This window comes from Microcebus murinus, chromosome 3 (genome assembly GCF_040939455.1).
Source record: "Microcebus murinus isolate Inina chromosome 3, M.murinus_Inina_mat1.0, whole genome shotgun sequence".
Taxonomy (NCBI): Eukaryota; Metazoa; Chordata; class Mammalia; order Primates; family Cheirogaleidae; genus Microcebus; species Microcebus murinus.
Genome location: NC_134106.1, coordinates 44864199 through 44886014, shown reverse-complemented (window position 1 = coordinate 44886014; position 21816 = coordinate 44864199). Strand labels below are relative to the sequence as shown.

Sequence of the window (21816 nt, the reverse complement as noted above, 5' to 3'; positions counted from 1 at the left end):
AGGAGTTTGGTGTTGCTGTGAGCTAGGCTGACGCCACGGTACTCACTTCTAGCCTGGGCAGCAAAGCGAGACTCTGTCTCAAAAAAAAAAAAAAAAAAGTCTGTATTTGAATTGCTGTACCATATTTACTAGTAATCAACAATACTGGAATTCCCAAAGTTCACTTATATGTAGAGGTTTTCTTTAAAAGAAAATGTAATCATGGAAACAATAGCCATACTTTACATTTTTAATAGTACATGGACATTTTCAAGGAAATGTCATATAGATTACGGCATTTGCTGTTCAATATAATCCTGCAAAGTAGACTTGGCAGTTACTGAGATAAGGAAAGCAGCCCAGAGATATTCAGACATCCAGGACAGGTCACAGCCAGATGCTACCTGTCTCCCTTCCAGATGCCACATTGCTGGGATTTTTGGTTTTAAGGCTAAATCCAATAGATTCTTTATTAATAATATAAATGAAGCTAAACTTGATGTCTTACCAAACTAGCCTCAGAGCCTACACATACTATTATCTTTATCTCTATTTTTTTCCTAAACATACATCTCTTTCTACAGTGGCTCCCCCACCATCTCGGTAGGGGAAATGAGGCAGGTAACTGACCCCAAAATGGCAGATGAGCTGAGACAGACATTAAACGGATTCTCTAACTGAAGCAGGACAGAGCCTATTCCTGGCTAGCTAAATGTTTTTTCCACTATTACACAATTTTGTTCTAAAACAAAACAGTTTTCTCCAACTCTCCAGTGTTAAGAAATCAAATATAATACCTGCTCCTATTTGGGAGCAACTCAAGGAGTCTGCTCTTCCATCTCCACTATCCCCACAAAAAAATTTTGCAAAGATTATATAAATGATCCGGTAAGGGAGTGTGTCTCAAACTTTAGTGTGCATCAGAACCACCTGGCAGGTTAGTTAAAAACATTTAGTGCTAAGCCCCACCACTGGAGTTTGTGATTCAGGAGCTGAGAAGTGGAGATCTGAAAATTACACTTCTAGCAAACTCCTAGGTCATGCTGATGGCGATCTGGGGACCTCAGATGGAGAACCTCCATTTGAGAACCACTGCGATAAGGTAGTCTCAATGGCTTCATTTATTTGCTTTCTGACAAATATTTAGTAGCTTCCAAGTGCAGGCTATGTCAGACTTTGGTCTTTAGGCTCCCAGACTTTATTAAATGTAGGGAAAACAAAGAAGCAGATAAAGGAACTGTTAACAAAAAGCAGTATCTGAAAATCAAATACAGGAGAATGACCAAGTGCTATAACTTTAAATCTTAAGGGAAGGAAATTCTAACCAGGAATTCAGACCTCCTTCCCTCTTGGAACATTTAGAGTAAGTGGCATCTGAACTGAACCTCAAAAGAAAGTTTCTGACACACGAAACCATTCCCAGAGGAAGAAACCAAGAGAGCAGGGTCTCAAGGGCAGGAAAATGCAGGGCCACTTTAAGGAATCACGAGTTCCCTGGAATAGAATAGCAGGAGCCTGGAGCTGGAAAGGCTCACTGGGGTCAAAACTCAACAAAGACAAATCCCAAAAGTTTCTGCATGGAGGAGCCCTCTTATCAGGGCACAGCTTTAGGGAGACTGGGGCAACTGTATGGGGGAACTTTAGGAAACCATAAAGAGACTAAAACATAGAAAGAAGCAGTGCAGCTGTGAACAGATCCCTTTCCAGGCATGAGGAGTGAGAAGAGGTGATGGTATGGAAAAGTCATCCTGAAAGCTTTCTCAGCAGCCAGGAAGTTTACAGTCTCACTCCCCTCAGTGGTACCTCTTCCTGAAAAAGAGTTACCTACTCCTCATCTACATAACTAGCCTCCAAGAGTCCTTTTAATGGTCTTCCCAGTAAAACACTGGATTTAAGATGAAAAAACTGGTGTTTCCAGATCACCAAAAACTGAGGGCAGCCCAAGTCCAGAAATCTGAGCAGCTGTCTGAACACATTAATTTTCCATGCCAGCAGAATGTATTCATGATATTGGCGTGTCATGACCCACACCTAACCCACACTTTGTGGCACCATAGAAGGAGCATCAAATTTGGAATCAGAAAAACCTAGATTCTGTAAAGCTAACTTCATACTGGTTTATCATCATAATCCAATTATCTCTTTCTTTATCTATTAAGAGAACATCTAGCCTCACAGGATTATTAGTATTAGGGAACTGCACATTTATTTAGAATTTGCTAAGCACTAGATTGTATGCTAGGTACTCTGAATAATCTCATTTAAGAAGATATATATTAAAGTTAAGTGCTATATACATTAACAATAATTATTATTATTACCACACCATTCAAGAAGGAATCTAACTCACAAATCTGTTACGAACTTCTAAACTGAGCTGAAACTCTGGTAATGTGGTGAAAGTTGTTTTATAGTGTTTTGGGAGGAGGCAGGGTGACATCCCACAAAGTTGTCTGGGCTTATAAAAACTATAGTATGAGCAGGTATCCAGACCAAAACGCCAATCTTTTATACCTTCGTCAAACCCCAAAATGTTCTTATATGACTCTTGCCTTCTCCCTTTCCCCCTCCTCACAAAAAAACACTTGCCATCAATTCTTTTCATTGTCACGATGGGAAGTATGGGAAGGCTATTACTTTGAATCTAAGAACTTAAAAGCAAATTTTCTTCATGACTAACAGCAGTAAACCTAGCAATTTTCTTGCTCTAAGTTTAAGAAAGTGTGCAAGACAAGCACTTAAGTAGCATAACAAACTGGATATTGACTAACACTTAAGAATAAATTTTCTTCATGATTCATGGATATAAAATCAGCTCTATTCTTTCCCTAGGAGTTAAAACACTAAAACAAAAAATTAAAAAATTCAACAAGGCAACTCTCAGCATGTAATAAACTTATGAGTAATGCATTCCCATGGCTTGAAATTCTTTACTTTCTATGTCCCAAGAAAGGGCACTTCAAAACTCTTCCTGGTACAAATTCATGAAGCCAGAATAGCTAGAGAAAGCATCTTCTCCAGAAATATCACGTGCTGAATGTCAGAGTCAGGCTACAAAGTAGGCAGAAAAATTTCATTTTGATGCTTTTCAAGTAGATCCTCTTTTCATTACAATCTCACTGCCAAATCCAACAGAATCAATGCTCTGGGGAGCAGATAAGTAGTTTAGGGAACCAGGTTAGGATGGGCATTTCACAATGGCACCTTATCATTTTTTTTAAAAAAATGGAATACTAATATTAACACTTAGAAGTGTGGGAGGAGAAAGTTACACGTTAATGTGCAGCACAAATTCAATAATGTCTGTGACCCTGAGTAAGTTATTTGTCTCTTTCTATCTTCCCATCTCTAAAATTTCACAGATATGTTGTAAAGACTAGATAAAAATACCATATACAAAGCTCTTATTATGGTGTCTGGTACACAGTAAAGCACTCAACAAAATCATTTTTTCCCACTAACCCCAACAAAGGAGACAAGGAGAAGCGTTATGGAATAACTGGAATATAAGAATAGTTTTTAAAAATTGCAAGAGGGATTTATATAGGTTAAATGGAAGGGCAGGGCATTTGAGGCAAAAGGTAGAATATAAAGGTGACACCCAGGGCTGGGTTTTATGAGAGCTGCAGGCTTGTCTGCCTGCCTGCCTGGAAGGTTTGACTGGAAAGTACAAGTTGGAGTAAGTAGTGTGTGGGGTGGGGCCATTTTGGGCAGAGTCTTTAAATGCCAAGCCAAAGTCTGGAATTTCGTTCACCCAATGGGCATAGGCAACTGTTTCTGAGTGGGAGAGTAGCATGATGAGTATTCTCCTATAAGGAGTTAAGCTGGTTAATGGGATCTGGAGGGACGGTATCACGAACCTCTTACTACAAACACATTTTTCTAAACATTATGAGGTTGAGTTTTGTTGTTTCAGCATTCCTCTATTATTTAAAAAGGAAAAACAAAAACAACAAATCCAACTTTATAAGATACAAAAACTGATTCTGAGGAAGCTGATGACTTAATATCACACGGGAAAATTTGAGAAAGAGGAGAGTGTGTGTGTGTGTGTATATTTAATGTTGAAGCCATCAGAGGTTCAAGACATTGTGTTCTTAATGCCACAAGCCTTAGTGTAATGAAGACATCACTCTGTATCTTAGTCTCTTAAGTCGATGAGGTTTTGTTTTTATCACACTTATTTATTATCCCATAAATCTCTACAAATTCTCTTATCTGAAAAGACCAGACTCATTTTAATATCATACTCTCCTCCCCTTAGCCATAACATCAAATCTCATTCTATGGTACCTCCTGAACTTTGGGGAATCCAAGGTGGAAAATATTTGAAGTCAAAAAATTTAGAAATAACTTCCACAAAATCATAGCACTGTTAGGCACAAGCACTAAATGAATAAATTCATATAGGAGACATTTAAAATCCAATTTAGATTCAAAGGAGCATTTTGCCAATTTTCAGTGATTAAGTGCCAGGAAAGATTATAACCTAGAAGAGTAAAAAAAGGCAGTCTTGTAGAAATGTACAAAATTAAATCAGCAGATAGAACCTATATGTATCAAAAATATGTGATGACTGGAAGAACTACAAATACTACACAAAACAGCAAACCAGGGGTGGGGAATGGGGAAAGGTTTTATAAAATTCCCCCAAAGTTGTTTAAAATGCCATCAGTCCCATTCGTTCCTAAGGACACTGACAAATGTTTGTAATTCTCCTGAGATCCACCATACTTGAAAGTTAATTCACCCTTTCTCAGTTCCTCAACATGGGTGGTTTTTCTGTTACAGAAATACCGACATTAAGCGTGTGCAACTTCTAAACCACAATATTTAGAAATAAGAAGCCGGGCGCGGTGGCTCACGCCTGTAATCCTAGCTCTCTGGGAGGCCGAGCCGGGTGGATCGTTTGAGTTCAGGAGTTCGAAACCAACCTGAGCAAGAGCGAGACCCCGTCTCTACTATAAATAGAAACATTAATTGGCCAACTAATATATATATAGAAAAAATTAGCCGGGCATGGTGGCGCATGCCTGTAGTCCCAGCTACTCGGGAGGCTGAGGCAGGAGGATTGCTTGAGCCCAGGAGTTTGAGGTTGCTGTGAGCTAGGCTGATGCCACGGCACTCACTCTAGCCTGGGCAACAAAGCAAGACTCTGTCTCAAAAAAAAAAATAAATAAATAAATAAATAAAAATAAGAAATAAGAAAGTTATCTGGTGCTAAATGAGGTAACAAAGGTCACCAAAAAAAAATTTTTAAGAAAGCCACCACAAAAAACATGAAGCCCACTCCTTTTGAAAGGATTTCCCTGAGAAACACGTAAGAGGTAAAATACCAGGGCAGTTGGTGATTTTTTTTTTTAATTTAAATTTTACGTTGTCCAGAGAGGACAGTTAAGACATTTCCTGTGTGTAAGAGCCACCCTTCTCAGTGAGCAGTTTTACAACCACCCTCAACCCTTTCAGAATAAAGCCTTTTGTTAGGGGTGGCTCTAGGGGTGCCTCCTCCCCACACCTTCTAGTATTCTCTCCTTAACTGCAATTTTTTGAGACTACAACGCAGGAGCTGACAGGAGACTGGTGATGGGTTTTCTGGTTGAGGATGCCCGTGAGAGTACTTTCCCCTTGGTGGTATGACACAATGAGGTGGGGAGTCTAAGATGAGAAGAGCACGCCCTTAACTCTCAGACCTTAAAACTGTGGGCTTCTAATACAGACCTAGATAGTGGACACCCCCCATTCCTCTATTTACTACTTGCAAGCTCCCCCCACCTAAGTATTCAAAAAAGCAAATTCCACCCTCAAAGGGCCAGAGAGGAATGAACCAGAGATACAGAACCATTCCCTAGAGTGAACGGAGCTTCCTCTTAGCTAACTGCCCAAGGAATGCAGCACAGCCTAGCAAATGTTTAAAATCACGTCCTGTTCTGCCTCTTGTTTTCCAGAAAAGTGTCATTACTGTCAACTCTTTCACAAGACAAATAAACCAATGAATGAAATATATCCTCCCCCTTCCCAATGAAAACATTCTAGGACTGAGCTGCTTCCTTCCTTGCTCCTCCTCACAGGAACCCTGTTTGTGGCCCTGAGGAGTTAAAATAAGAAACACACGGTCTTTGAATACTACTTTTTTTTTTTTTTTTTACATCATAGAGCCATTCGCAGCCTATTGCTGATTCCAGGGGCTTCCAAACGGAAGGAGTTCTGTTTTCAGTTATGAACCTTTCTTCACGTATCAGCTCTGAGACACTGCTGGCCAAGGCCTGTTGGCCAGGCAGGGCAGGCTAAGGACTATAAAGGCCAAACCGGTCACAGGGAAAATATACAGTACACTACTGCACACACAGGATCCTCCTCTCCCGAAAAATTAAGTGCAGTAAAATACTGGGACTCATCCCATTATTTGAATCCAATACAGACTCCAAAAAACCTATAATTGATCCAACTAATCCAACCCATAGCATTGGAATGGCAATAACAGGCTTTCATTATAAATTGCATAGCCCACTAGATTGATGGGAAGGCTCTCCCCCAATACAATACACCAAAAAAGTTAAAATTAAGCTTCAGAATCAAAACTGTAATTTACGGAAGGCTTAGGAACAAAAAGACCACTCCCTCCTCCCCTTTGCTATTGTTCTACAGGACTAGGTTTCTGAGCAATTCACTTTACACCTTGAAGGCTTCCCAGAGGTAAGAGACTGGGGGCAGAGGGGCAGAGGGCCAGAGGGACCCGGAATCAAATACTTGCATACTAACAGGTTCTAGAGCATAAATCTACTGAGATGCAAAGTTAGCTAAAAGGAAAGAAAACGTATGTGCCGTGGCCAGCGGATACCTGACAACCAGGAGAGCCAAAAGGACACTGGAGACAGACAGGGACTCCTAATGGTGGCTTTTCTGGAGTAGAGTGTGAGCAACTGCCCCCTTTAAGTCGTGAATGGGGTGCCCGCAGCCAACCGAAGGCTTTGGGGCCGAGCTCTGCAGCCGCCCGTCCTCATTAGGGTCACGTACCATATGGCACAAATAAAGCCTCTAGAACCCCCGCTGGCACGGCCCCAGGGCAGCCCGGGCCTTGGAGAGCGGGCTTACCTTGGAGCTGCTTGAATCTCCCTTCCAGCTGGTTGTAGTTGTAAGGCACCTGCCCCGTGTACGCCGGCGACAGCGGCCCGGAGATGCTAGACGTCCTCTGCAATTCCATTATGCCCGGCGTAACGCCCGGGCGGGCTGCACCGTGGAAATCCCGCTCCGGCCCCCGCCCGCCCCCATCCAACACGCAGCAGCTTCCGCACGGCTTGGCTCCCGGCCCGGTGGGAAGGGCTGGACCTTAGGCGAGCCCCATTCCGGCCTGGAAATCCAGCAGGGAGATCTGATAGGAAGTTGGCTATGGGAGAGTCCACCTTAGCCCGGCGAGGAGTTGCCACTCGGGCATCTAATTCCTTGTTGCTCTCCTTCCCTCTGTGGCCCTTGCCTGGAAGCTCGAAATAAATTGCCGAGGAAGTAAGGAGCTTCAGAAGAGGGACGCGGGTCCTAGTTAAAACTTTTTTTAAAAAATATGGCCAATCCCGAGCATGCCGCGGTCGCCGGGCCCGGGAGCTCGCGGGAGCCGCGCACACACCTCCTCCCGGCTGCCCGCGGCGGCCGCCGGTTTGTAATTTAATCAGGAGCCACTCGCCGTGCGCGGGGCGGTGATGTCACCTGATTAGCATAACAGCATTGTAGAGGAAACGCAGGCTGTACCACGAGGAGGGGCCGGGGAGGCCGGCCGGGAGCCCGGCGCGAGCCCCCCACCGGTCGCCCCCGCCGCCCCGGGCCGGGCCTGGACACGCCGCCCGCCCGAGCCGCGGCCGCACCTCCCCAAACAAAGCTGCTGGAATTACAAGCTTTTGTGGAGAGCCTCATTTAACGGAAAAGTCTCCGATTACTATCGCAGGAAAAGGAGAGCACGCCTGCCGGCGGCCCGCGAGCGCGAGCGGCCCCGCAGGTCGCGGCCCGCGCGGCGCGGTCACCGCCGAGCGCCTGCGGGGCCGGCGCGGGGCGCGCACCTGGGCGCGGGAGGGCCCGAGGCGGGCGCCGGCCGCGCGGGCCCACGGCGGGCGGTGTAGGTTCGGGCTCGCTGAAGAAGCTGCTCGGCAGACTTAGGCTGCCATCGCGGGATGTTAAGCCGGGGGTTTTCTGGGATAACACCGGCCCTATAATAGTAATTCGACGCGAGAAAGATTTATGGGAGCCCCGGGTTGCAAGGCATTGTGGGAGAAAGGTACACGGGTAAACGCCACCAGGATCCCTAACCTGGAGGGGTTTGCGACCCAGTGGGGAGATAAGAGAACAGAAATTACAAATTTACTAAGATTTGTAAAACAAGCTCTCTAAACTTTTGGTCCTCCAAAATTTTTTCCCACCAATCTCGACTTAAAAAAACAAATCCTCTACATAGAAAATACATGATCAAAATGTGTTCTTGGGACATAACTGACTCTAGTCCTCCCCAACCTCCACCCCTTTTTCCTCACTAACTAAAACAGACAACAAATTACACATTTAGCGTTTCCAGTCTGGAGCCCTGCAGCAATGCTCTCTGAAGAAGGTAATTTCATTCCTAGGGGATTCCAATCTGCGTTATGTGGTGGGCTCCCACCCCAGGTTCACTTCAGTCCCTGGGACACTTGTAATTCAAGCGACTGCATCCTCCCCAGGGCTAAAGTTAATACAAACCCAGGGCCTAGCTGACCTCTCAACTCTGAGCAATACTACTCCTTCCATCCATACAACTAAGTTTTTAATACATCCACGGTATCAACCTTTGGCTTTCTAAAACCAGGCCCAACCAGCATAAGAAGACATTTCTCATCACCCAAGACGCAGAACATTTTTTAAAAAGCCTCTGACTGTGCCAGTTCACAATGCTGAAGAGAAGGTAGGCAGGAAGGTGGCAAAATTCTGGGTCTTGGAGAAAGCACTGGACTGCATTCCCAAGACCTGAGTTTCTAGTTCTGGCCAAACCTCTTAATCAACTTACGACCTTAAAAGAAACCCTGGATTCTTTCTAAACTTCAGCTGCCAGACTAATTGTTAATGCCCACCTCTACAAGGTCACTGAGGGGATGATATGAAAATGCCCTAAAAAATTGTCATATTATTCAAAATTACAAGTATATTTTTCTTTTTTTTGAGACAGTCTTGCTCTGTCGCTCTAGGTAGAGTGCCGTGGTGTCATCATAGCTCACTGCACCCTCAAACTCCTGGGCTCAAGTGATCCTCTTGCCTCAGCCTCCCGAGTAGCTGAGTCTACAGGTGCACACCACACCCAGCTAATTTTTCTATTAGTAGTGACAGGATCTCGCTCTTGCTCAGGCTGCCCTTGCTCAGGCTGGTCTCTAACTCCCGGGCTCAAACACCAGCCACCAAGCTGGGCCCTCAACAAGTGTATTTTTGAAAGTGTACCTCTCCTTGCATCCCCCCTGCACCCCCCCCCACATTACATCAGGACTACAAAGAGAAATAGAATGGGGAATTGTCTCAATGATGATCCCTTTGACACATTCCTCTGCATTATTAAATATACTGATGAAGTGATAAGTCTCTAAGTGTCCAGCTATGGTACAGAAAATGAGATTACCAAATGTGTTTCCAATTTGTAACATTTTATTTTTCATCTTTAAATCACTTAATGAGAAAGGGAGTCAAGACTTAGTATTTCCCTTTCAGCTCCCTCTGGTATGGGGTAGTACATACAATAAGCCTTTTAATTAGCCAGATTACATACAGTGTGATGAGGTAGGACTAGTGTAGTCAACATGACACAAGCTCAGACTCAATCCTAGAACAAACCATGCAGACTAAACACATGCAAATATTAGAAAGAAAGGTTTTGAGGCTGGGGAAGGGATCGGAGGTAAGAAATGGCAATTCTCTGGGTGTGATGGGGCTAGGGAAGAATAGGACACAACTCTGTGGCCCTTCTGACCACCTCCAACTGAGCAGTGGGGAGGAGGGAAAAGAAGGCAGAGCCACTCATTCTTTATTTCTCCAGTGTTTGCTGGGCTGTATTTACAGTATTTGATGTGTACAAGGCACATTGCCGAGTGTTCTGGAGGATTAAAAAATAATTAGGAGAGCTGCTGTTAGCCTAAGGAAATGAGACAAATATACAAACAGTAAAATACCAAAAGACTACAATAAGGACTAGGGGAGAGTAGCTTGTTCAGAGGACAAGAAGGGTCACACCTGCCTTCTGGAGGAAGGGAGGTGGGAAAACCCTTGGAGGGACTGGCACTTTGAGCACACCTTGAAACACAGGTAGATATCAACAGGCTGGAATGAGGGAGGAACCTCCTCTCCCAGTGGGGGAAAGCAGCATAGTAAAAGCACCAAACCCTGGGGAACAGCACCAGCAAGTGTTGCAGTGTGGCCAGGTTGAGAGGGAAGCTGTGAGAGGCAGAACTAAGCCCGAGTGGGAAGCCTTTGGAGACTTTTGACCCAAACCAGTAACAGGGTCTGGGCTGGGCTCTAGAGATGATTAACCTGGCAATGGTTGGTTAGAATGGGCAGAAAGGAGAGGAAATGAAAGCAGCAAGGTCAATTGGGTGGTTACTGCAATTGTCTTGGTCAAAGGCGCAATCAGGAAAGAAAAGGAATGGGTTGATGAAAGAGTTAATCCATAGGACTTTGATAGCCAACTATATGTGGGAGGTTCAAAGGAAAGAGTCAAAGAAGATTCTGGGGGCTTTAGAGCCAGGGGTTGGGGGGGGGTACTGAATAATCTGTATCTGCCGTTCTTGTGATACCAGAAAGGTAAGGCCAGGTTGCTATGGCTGTCTGTGGACAGAACAAAGTACAAGTGCTGTGGTCTGGTAAAATGACTCAAGTTCAGAGTCATGGACTCAGGCTGACCCTAACTTCTGAATGCCACCAAGAAACTGTAATCTTGAGCATGTTTCTAACCTCCCTTGGGCCCCATAAAGTCCAAACACTTTATGATCATAAAAATTCCTTCTGGTTCTGAATGTATTTATTAGTGATTTGCCCCCCCCTCCAGTTCCCCTCTTAGGCTGCTATTGTAATTGTGGTCCTAATTATCATCAGTTATCAATCTTACATAAACTGGCCATAATAACTATATACGATCATACTTTGTAAACTTACAAAATGCTTTCATATTCATTTCCTCAAGTAACCAACCCTGTGACATAGGTATTGTCTCCATTAGGTAACTGAGGTTCAGAGGGATACAGAGCCTTGCCCAGGGGCCTCCGGCTGGTGAGTGGCACAGCCAACCCAGGCCCGCCAAGTCCAGATCACTCCCCACTTCTCTATCTGCTGTTTCTCTTACATGCTCTGAGTATATCCAGCTCACCAAGGAATTCTAAGCTTTCCAGAAAAACCAAAAAACTCGATAAGTGGTATGATAAACCTAAAATGCAAGCAAGCCTCCACAGGAACCTCTACAACATTTAGTTTGGGTCAGGATTAGGCACCTTCTCTGCTAGTTCACACAGAACTTGCTCATTTGAGGGTTCTGTTGTTGTTAATGGGTTTTGTTAGGTCTTGTCTGATTTCGTTCCCCTTCTCATACTTGGTAGACCTCTACACTAAGATTCTGTATGCTTTTGCATGTGGCATGGAATGGGAATATTAAGGGGGTGAGATTAAGCCTCTGTTTATTCTAAAAGGCTTTATGTTGTCTTGAGGGGGAGAAAGGATGAATGCTTTTCCGGCATTACAACAAGCCTGAAAGGGTAAACTTCGGATGTTCATTTCCTGAACATCCAAACATCATCAAGACTCAATATGTGTGGGAGAGGATAGCCAGAACACTAAAATATGATGGGATTTGTACACATCCAATCCCAGGACTTGAAAACCAACCCCGGAGCTGAGAAAGAAGTGGTGGGAACAGGGAGGGACAGAAAACAACAGGGTCTCACAGACAGAATGTTTTACTGAATTCTCTGCCGCTTTCTACTACCACTTCCAGATGTGCCTTTCCTTCTTCACCACCGTCTGTCAAATCCCTTGACAGTTGGATGACCACAGCCAATTTCTCCTGAGCATTTCCTTATAGGAAACCAAAATAATACATTGAAAATAATCCTCTTCCATTAGTGTGGCCAGATGGAGAAGCAGGCTCCAAACCTTGCCACTGCATTTGGCTCCAAGGGCACGATTTTTTATTACCCTCTGTCTCATCTCTGGTTCTCCTTCTGTCTTGCCTCTCTGGGCCACCTACTCCCTTCTCTAGGAATCTCTTGCCAACTCTCCCACTCTTGAGTCCTTAACAGAGATCACTCTTCTCTCTCTACTGTCTAATGCCCAAAGAAACTCCCACCCCCTCTAACAACCTAGTTGCTGCCTTCTCTTTTCTCCTCAAAGCCTGCTTCTATTAAAAATCTATCCCTTTCTCAATGGAAATTTCCCCGCGTACCAGAAAACTCAACCAACCAAGCATACTACCATGGAATACTGCCAAAAGCACAAAACAAGAAACTCTATGAAGCCTCCTTCTCCCTCGAAAAGAACAACTTTCAAAAAGTCCCACTAGCATAACACATTTGACACTGGCATTTCCATGTCAGCGCTACCTGCCTGCCACCCCTCCTTTCTCCCCAGTGGCACCTCCCACCCAAGGCCTACAGCCTGGGCAGCTGGAAGCAGTCAATAGCTCTTCCCCTCCCCTCCAAACCCACACTACTCCTAGAAAATCAGGGCTGAGACCACCCTTCCACTTGCTTCTAGAATACTGTCTGTGTGAGCATTTGAGTCAGGGCTTGGACATGCAAAGCTAGAGGAGGAAAGGTGGTTAAAAGTAGACTTGGGACCTAAGAAATTGGCTCTGCCACTTTCTAACTCTGTGATTCTCTGGGCCTGAATAATTGGCAAAATAATGGGACCAACCCCATAGAGGTGTTCTGTAAGTTGAGATGAATGTCTACAAAGATCCTAGCACAACCCTAGCAACTATGATTACTAGTTTTTAAATTTCTTATAGAGTAAATTTCAAAAATGAATTCTATCTCACCTTCTGGGTCTATTTCACCAAGGAGCACCAGTTGGACAATGTTGCAGGTTTCACATGGAATCACTGACCTCAGGCTGGGAACCAGAGTGGTCACCCCTTTGGATTTTTGGAGAAAGGAATTTCTGAGTGCAAAGACCAGTCTTCCTAGTACTCATATATACCTCATTACTTTTCTTTAACTCATCCCATTATGCACTGGGAAAGGCATACTCAAAATCATATTGCATAGCTAGAAAGGAGTAACACTTCAGAGATAGCAAGAACGCAATACTCGCTACGAAACAAGCTATAAAAGGCCTCCATTTTTAGAAAGGCCAATGTTTCTTTGAGGTAAGGCTATCAGATTTGATATTTCAGGACTTAGAATAACTAGAACAAATTGAAGGGAAGACTAAAGGTATTTTTCCATCCATTACTCTCTCTGTTTCTTGAAGGACATGGATGGCTCACTCGTGCATGTGGGCGCTCACTCTCTCTCTCTCATCCCTCTCCCCCAAAATCATTAGATATAGTTAAAACTGAAATACCAGGGCAAAACTCATTTCCATTCATATTCTTTTCCTGTTTCCTGTCAAACTGGTCATATCAAAACTGAATACAAAACACCTGACATTACTGCTGAGAAAGAAAAATGGCAAGTTACACTCCTAACAAGCACCCAAGGTCCTGGAGAAGGAATGTAGTTTATTGGATCTTCTACTTCGGCCAAACCTTATCCCTGCATTCTTATCGCATCTGTTATCTGTGCATGCAAAGCTTCCCTGCACCAGCAAAAGAATGCCCCAGCACAGAGCACACCCCCCCCAACACCTTGGCAAACAGGTGTTGCTATGCCTGCGAATGCAATAGCAGACAGAGCTATGACTTGGCTTCTCGGCTACAGCTAGAGTGGTTTAAAGGAAAAGAATATTCGAGGAATGTAACTGGGGCCAGGCCTGCTCTTGCCCAGAGTTCTTGGCTCTGTTTGCCACCCCCAACTCTGAGGGAAAAGGCTGACACACATACAAGTGTTCAGAGCCATTGGGCCAGAGTCCTACAAGGGCACAGGTGGGGCAGTGGGAAGACACTGTTCCCTGGGTAGCATAGGTCATGGGAAAGGGGGAACCACAAATCTATGATATTTTTTGTGAAAATAGGCCTTTGGACCCTGCCCTCAGGTATTCACAACTGTGTTATCTTTTCCAGGAGCTGTAATGAGAAAATCTGAAAAGAGCAGGTATGGCAGGCACCTGGAGACAGGAGGAAAAAACAAAAGGATGTGTGTGTGGGGGGGAGCGTGTGCAAACCTCGCTGTCATGACACAGGCCCCACCCCTTCTCATGTGCAGAGAGCCAAAGTCAACCCATCCAACAAGATCTCAGCCCCACCCATGGGCACAGGCCATTACAGGGACCCATGAGGTTGTGAGAAGTGATTTCTTCTCTGCAGGGACTTTTAACCTAGTGGAGGAAATGGATCACATGGACACACAGAGAGGCATATACAAATACAAAGCAGTAGCATATAAGGGATGTCAGGTTAGTGATCATCACAGCAAGTACCCTTCTAAATGGAGCATAACTGAACGTCTCTACTTGGCTGGGAAAGTATCAGAGCAGGGCAGGATTTCTTCCACACCGACCTTCTCTTTCCTATACTGCCTCATCTGTGCAATTTTAATGTTCCTTCTAACCAAATTCCTGCCAACGTGTGCCATTCTAACATGACAGCGTGGGCACTGTATCTATTAATGGGGGTGAGGGTGGTGTTCCTTGCTCTTTGAAAAACAAGTCCCGATTACCCAGTTGCAGGGATATGGAACAATGTGTGCAGCCCTGGCATGTTAAAATGTAAAATGCTTTGAGGATGCAGTCATTTCTTCCTCCTCAGCACCCTGGCTTCTGCCGATCTCTCAGTGAGATAGCACAGCCTCCTTCCCACAGGACTTCGCTAGGCAGCCACTCACTGGGCCCAGCCCCTGAATAATTCATGGGCAGCCCCGTCACTCAGGAGTGCCAAGAGCCGCCAGCTGCCTATACGTGGGAGGCAGGCTCCAGGCTCACTGTACAAGAATTAAATACTATCAGCTACCTCTGAGACCTTTACAGGAACATAAAATCCTTCCCTTTTTTCTTTATCTCCCCATTTTAAACCAGGTAATTTCCCTCTGAATCAAAGGACAATTGACTTTTACTCTAAGGAGGATGGGTCCCCAAGTACATGAATGGGGTGAGGAGAAAGTGATGTCCTCAAACAAATGCATAATTAGGATGTCATTCCCATGCTCAGGACCCCGAGGTGACACAGGGAAAGCACCAGACACTGTGTCTGACACAGAGAGATGCTCAGTAAATGTCAGGCCCTGTCCCCTTCCTGCTTGTCCCTCAACTCCAACCATACTGATCAGCGCCCCACCACCTGTCCTGGGCCTCCCATACCTCTGCTCTCGGCACTCCCCTCATCTCTCAGTCTAAAGTCCGTTCATGCTTCCAGCCCATCTTAAAATCTTCCCTCCTCCAGGAAGGCTTTCCAGATTATCCCAGCTGGGATGATCACTCCTTCTCAGAAACCCTACACCAGCACTGTCAGCCTCCTTCATCTGGCATGGATCACACTGTGTGGAGTATTGCTTACCTCTTCCTGTGCACTAGTCTTATCTGCTTAATTAAAATAATGGAAAGCACACCAGTTATGGACTCAAGAGAAGTGAAAAGCACACTCCATTCTTAGCTGTGGACGATGACTGGCTATGTGACCGTGAGCTGGGCCCTTAGATGCTCAGGTGCTCTCCTTAAACACCAAGGGATCTGAAACAGAAAATCTCTAAGGTTCCCTGGATATAATGCTCTTGGAAATGTATCATAAGCTGTTTTAGGGCAGATGCAAGTCTTACACAACCTTCACCCCACACCCCCTAGCCCAGTGTCCTCTAAGGAACAGTTGTTCAGAATGATTTAGCTATTTCATAAGCCTGAACATCAGTGACAGCAAAAGCTCTGTGAGGGAGTTGGCACCATATGGTGAGCCATAGAGCCTATTCCACCTCCTGGTCCATACCTGAATCCTTCACAATTAGAAGGTGATAGCTAAAAGTCCTAACAGGTATCAGAAGCTCCTTTTCAAAATTCACCTATCTAAGCCAACCATTTCATTCATAGACAAGAAAAATGAGAAATGAGGCATAGAGCCATGAGATATAAAGTAAGTTCCTGGCATACCAGAGATTAGAAAGTGGGCCATATGAATCCCTGCTGCCTCTTTAATTTCTAGGGCAAATCTGAAGGTAAAGGGAGCTGAGGACAAAGGAAGTGACATGGATTTCTCATGCCTCTGTAAGTGAAGTGGGCCCAGGGCTCAGAATCAGAGAAAGCTCATCCTAATCCCTCTTCCACCTGCCTTCCAGCATCTAACACCAAGGTGGAGCCAACAGGCTTGTAACTAAGTGGTAGATGACCAGTATCTTTCCATGTTCTTTGATACTCAACTTGTACCAGCTGAGAGAGAATGAGAGCCCAGACTGTGGTACTGACAGCTTCGATCTCATCCTCTTAGCCCAGCACAGAACCAAACACACAGCTCCTCAAAATTTTGTTTTTTAAAGAATCTTTCTCTCAGTTTTATATCTTGACCTTTCCTTATTATTATGATTTCCTGAGGGAGCAGCCTACACAGGAAGTATTTTTTTTTAGAATATTTGACAAATGTATTCATTCATTACAAGTAGAATTTTAATGACAGGTGAAGAATGAAGTGAGAGACGAGAAAGAGACTAAGCTCTTTTCTAATACCTGCCAAGCTCACCTATAACCATCTTTCAACTTACCTCTTTTCGTTACCATTTTTATCACCCTTTTAATTACCATCGATTGAGAAAAGCACAATTTGAGACCACGATGGTGACTTTTTCCCACTACACTTTATTTTAATAACATAAAACCTTCAGTAAAGGATGTGGAGAAATTGGAACCCTTGTGTACTGTTGGTAAGAATGTAAATGGTACAGTTGCTATGGAAAACAGTATGGAAGGTCTATAAAACATTAAAAATAGAACTACCATATGGTCCAGCAATCCCACTTCTGAGTATATATATCCAAAAAAATTGAAAGCAAGATTTCGAAGAGATATTTGTACTTTCATGTTCAAGTGCAGCATTATTCATAATAGCCAAGAGGTAGAAGCAACCCCACATCAATGGATGAATGGATAAACAAAATGTGGTATACGAATACAATGGAGTATTATTCAGCCTTAAAAAAGAAGGAAATCCTGTCACATGCTACAACATGGATGAAACTTCAGGGCATTATGCTAAATGAAATAAGCCAGTCAGAAAAAGACAAATACTGTATAATTCCACTTATAAGAAGTATCTAGAATACTCAAACTCATTGACACAGAAAGTAGAATGGTGGCTACCAGGAGCTGGGCAGAGGGGGAAATGGGGAGTTACTATTTAATGGGTATAGAGTTTCAATTTTTTCAAGATCAAAGTCCTAGAGATCTGATGCACAGCAAAATCAACATAGTTAACACTGTTGAACTGACACTTAAAATAGTAAGATAGTAAAATTTGTTATGATTTTAATAAAAAATAATTTTTTTAAAAAAAGCTTCGGTAAAGACTCAAGAGGAATGCACTACTGGGAAGGGGAAGAATAACAGATCTACAGCCACACATCCCCCATCTATGACTGAAGCTCGAACAAAACTTTCTCAAATGCTGTCAACCAACACTCTGATCCCTCCAAGTGCTATCCTTCTACCCTGAAGAAAAAAGATCTTTACTGGGAATCCTGCCAACTCTCATTTTTACAACAATAGGCCTCATAAATTAGTTATTGACTCCAAATTACCTCTAAGCCTTCATGTGTGTGTAGTACTGTAGATTTTTATCATGGAGTTTATCCATTTCCCATGGAGTTGCCACTAGTATCAGACTTTATCATTTCTATAAACCCAACCTTCATGAAATTGTTCAAAAACTTTTTGAGTCAGCAGCTTTGAGATTGAGTCCCCAAACCATACAAGCAAATCAAGTGGCAGTTTAGAAACAGTCAGTAGCAGTGTATCATATTTGAGTAGGCATGTACATATTTATGTAATTTAGGGGTGTGCGTACGCGCGCACACACACACAAGAATGTCTGCATATACACAGGATCACCCTGGCCAATACCAGACAAGTTTTCCTTACTCTGAAGATTTTGTGATACCCTCATCATCAACTATCCTGAAATACTTAGGCCTGCCCACCTAGCTAAAGAATACAGATATCCTCCCAATGTGGGCACATGCACATAGTGTGCTGTTAAGGATAATTTTAGTTTAATAAGGGCTCACGATGCAACGGACTAAGGTTCTCACTGATCAAAAAATTGTCCTTGTAGCTGGCCTATTAAAAATTACAGAAGGGAAAATGGCAAAAATCATTACACAGGAAAGAGGTCTGTAATTTGAAGTGATTATAATCAAAGTTACACTAGTTCTTGTTAATAACACTCTACAAAAGAGCTGCATTTCTGACTCATCAAACATAAAACCTTAACAAAAAATTAACATGAGACTAGGTCTTGAGTCAGAGTCACAGGGCATTTATTACTTCCTGGACAAGGACAAAGGTTGCTATCGTCCTTATACCAATACATAGTTCGTGTCTCACCATGTACATAGAAACCATCAGAAAAGAGGCCAAAACTTACCTTGGTAACAAGAGGACAACAGTGTGCTAACTCCCTAGGAGCATACACACAATCTTCGAGGTCTAAGGGCCCTCAGAACCTAAACAGCCCACCCCTGCATTTCTCAGGTAATGAAACTGAGACTGTGAGAGGCTGGATGATTTCTCTCAAGTTGCAGACAGTGAAGCCCAGTGGGCACCTAGATCTCCTGACTGTGGTAACAGTATTGACAATCCCCCCCGCACCCCGCCTCTGGATCCACGTTTGTAAGTGCCATAAAAAAGTTTTGTTACCTAAATATGTTTTCCCTAGATTGTAATGCCGATCTGCCAGCTTTTTTCGATAGTATCAATAGAATAACAATGGACCAGTGGGCATGTTAAATAAAGCACTCTGCTATTAATAGTATCTGTCACTTAGTGGGGTTTAAGGATACCTTTGCTTATTTAATTTCATCCTTTCTTAAATGTTTACCCCTTTTAAAAATTTTGTTTAAGTTTGTATAGCTACCACAAAGAATGTCTAGGTCATATTTTATATCTCCATATCCTATAATTCATATTGCCGTATCTTTTTAGTATACTAGTTAGTACAAATAAATGTTTGACTTTTTTTTTTTGAGACAGGCTCTTGCTTTGTCTCCCAGGCTAGAGTGCAGTGGCGTCATAGATCACTGCAACCTCAAACTCCTAGCCTTAAGCAATCCTTCTGTCTCAGCCTCCCAGAGTGCTAGGATTACAGGCATGAGATGCCACATTTGGCCTGACGTTTTTTTAATAGGTCATTTAGGCATCCCTTTTACAACCAGCCATGCTTCTCTTGTGCTTGATAATCAGAAACAAAAAGTAATGACCTTGTAAAAATATCTGATTATCAACTCTCAGATAATGCTTGACTCTCTTGGAAAAGTTTTGAATAAGCTCAATCACCACTTTGATGTCACAAATGAGATACTCGGGTATCTCAAAGACTTACTCATAATTCTCTAACATAGAGTAATTGTAGGGAGAGGTACAAGATTTTTTTCCCCTGATGAATTAAAGGGTATTCAGAACCCTACAAATATTTATCTGAAGGAGGGCAATTTCCAAGAGGGTTGGAAAAGGCAGGTCCAAAGATGGGCATCAGAGCCTTTAAATTACCACCCTGCAGTCCAGAAGCCTCTGATTTATATTACCACTAAAGTAGGCTGGGGCAAACACCACAATTCAAAATATCTCAGATTGAAATCTGTAAAATGGGGGATAATGTCCCTTACCAAAGACTGTTATTAATATTACAGTAATATTCTATAATGTTCTCCAAGATGAAAGTGATACACGAATTTTAAGTATTATAAATAATCCCCCGGGAAATCTAGTAATATTTCTTTTTTATTATCCCGATACCAAACTACAGCTGTTTCAACAAAGAGAAACAGAGCACTAAAGCTAAATAACCCCCACGAAGGGCCAACCCTCCTCTGGTAAGAGCCTGTTTGACTTGGATTTTCTACACTGAGCATGTCCCTCTCCTTCTAAGGAACAAGAGTCTCCCACTCTCATCTCTCTCTCTCTCTCCCTCCAACCTCAGTTATTTTATTTTTGGTGAAGGGGAATCAATTTATCAAAAGTTTTAAAATATTTTTATTGTACTTAAATCATTCTCTCAATAAAATATTGGATTGATTATGCAGGCTCATTTTAATATGCACTGAATATAAATCTAAAATAGTGAACTTTCAGTAAGAAAAGATACAAATGTGAAAACTATATTAATTTTTTCGAGTTAAAAAATGAAGTCTTTTTCAGTGTTTTTTCTACCTCCCAGGAGAAGGACTGAAAGTTACAAATGCCCTCTAAACATCATGGCAAACAAAGCTACAGGTCACCAGTGTCTTTAGGCCATCAGAACATGTGCCTTTTGAATGTTTTTGCTTTTCCACCTTGACTCCTCCTAATCTTCCCACCTTGCATTAATGTAATATTTCCTAATAGGGAAGCTCTTTGCAGGGAGGAGAGAGGATTAATTTTTATAATGAAATGTTATAATTAACACCTCTTGTGTGCAGTGTCTACTGTGTACAGACAGTGAGCTAGACATCTTCCACGTTATTTTTAGTTCTCACAACAATCCCATAAGGTGGATATTATTCTCATCCTACAGGAGTAACTTGCTCACCATCTTACAGCTAGTAAGTGGCAGAGCAGTGACCTAAGGTACGCTCTGAAGCCATTCTTCCCTTCTGAGCATCAGCCCTGAGATGGACAGTCCTGGATGCCTGAATCCAAACTCAGAAACTCCTGGGTGCTCTGGTCCTAGGAGGACCTCCAGTGTGCATCTGCACAGAGCAAGAGCACCTCCGGCCTGCACAGTTTATAAGGGCTGGCAGAATACAGACAAACACGAGGTAAGGAAAATGCGACTGTGCCTAAAAACTGGGGGTTGGGGGTGGGGAGAGATCTAAACAATAGCCAATAGCCTGCCTTGCAGATTTGTGACCAAAATACCTCACACAACCCCCATCTGTCCCAAGCATCCAACATCCAGAGGCTTCATTTAACCAAAACCAGCTCCTTTTCCTTCCTCCTCCCTTTCCCATCCCCTGCAGAGCAAGTCCTAGGGATTCTAATTCAACAGTTTAAGTCCTTGCTTTCTCAGGCCCTTAGCCACAACTCCAGTTTCAGGGCTTTGTCTCTTCCCTGGAAGAGCACAACAGTCTCCTAAATAGCTCCCCCCACAACGTTCCTCCTCTCCAAGCTTTCTTCCACAGTGTCCCCCCAGAGGGATCCTCCTGACACAAAAGGAAGGTCCTACCATCCCTCAAAACCCACCCATGCTGGTGGTACTCAGGTAAAGTCATCAGGGGTCTCAGGAGCCCTGGGGGTGGAAATTTAGGGGAGGGCCCTCTACTTCATCTAGGGCAACTCCTAGTATGAAGTTTTATATATTGAGGTAACAAATAGTTTTGTACTTGAAAATAAAAATTCTCTGAGTTAAATGTTAGAAACCACTGGCCTACAGGATAAAGGCTAAACTCCTTGGCATGGCATTCAAGGCCCTCCTTGTCCACTCCTCTAGTCCCACCTGGAGCTCCTTCTGTAGTTTTTTGCATGGCTTCCTACAAAAGCCAGCTGTGTTTGTGCCATCTATGGCACTGCCTGCTTGGCTTGAAACCCCCT

At 43.5% G+C, this 21816-nt stretch overlaps 1 protein-coding gene across 4 annotated transcripts in view; it reads right to left on the bottom strand.

The window, feature by feature from the left end:
* SPTBN1 (spectrin beta, non-erythrocytic 1) overlaps positions 1-21816 on the bottom strand; it is a 193720-nt gene that overhangs the window by 100129 nt on the left and 71775 nt on the right. Inside the window, exon 1 of one of the 4 annotated variants that reach the window (XM_012777812.3) lies at positions 7072-7640. The exons of the other annotated variants lie outside the window; for them this stretch is intronic. Within the exon in view, the coding sequence (XP_012633266.1) occupies positions 7072-7180 (109 nt within the window). The 5' untranslated portion in view covers positions 7181-7640. Of the gene's footprint in view, positions 1-7071; positions 7641-21816 lie in introns of those variants that run through there. 4 annotated transcript variants of the gene reach the window in all.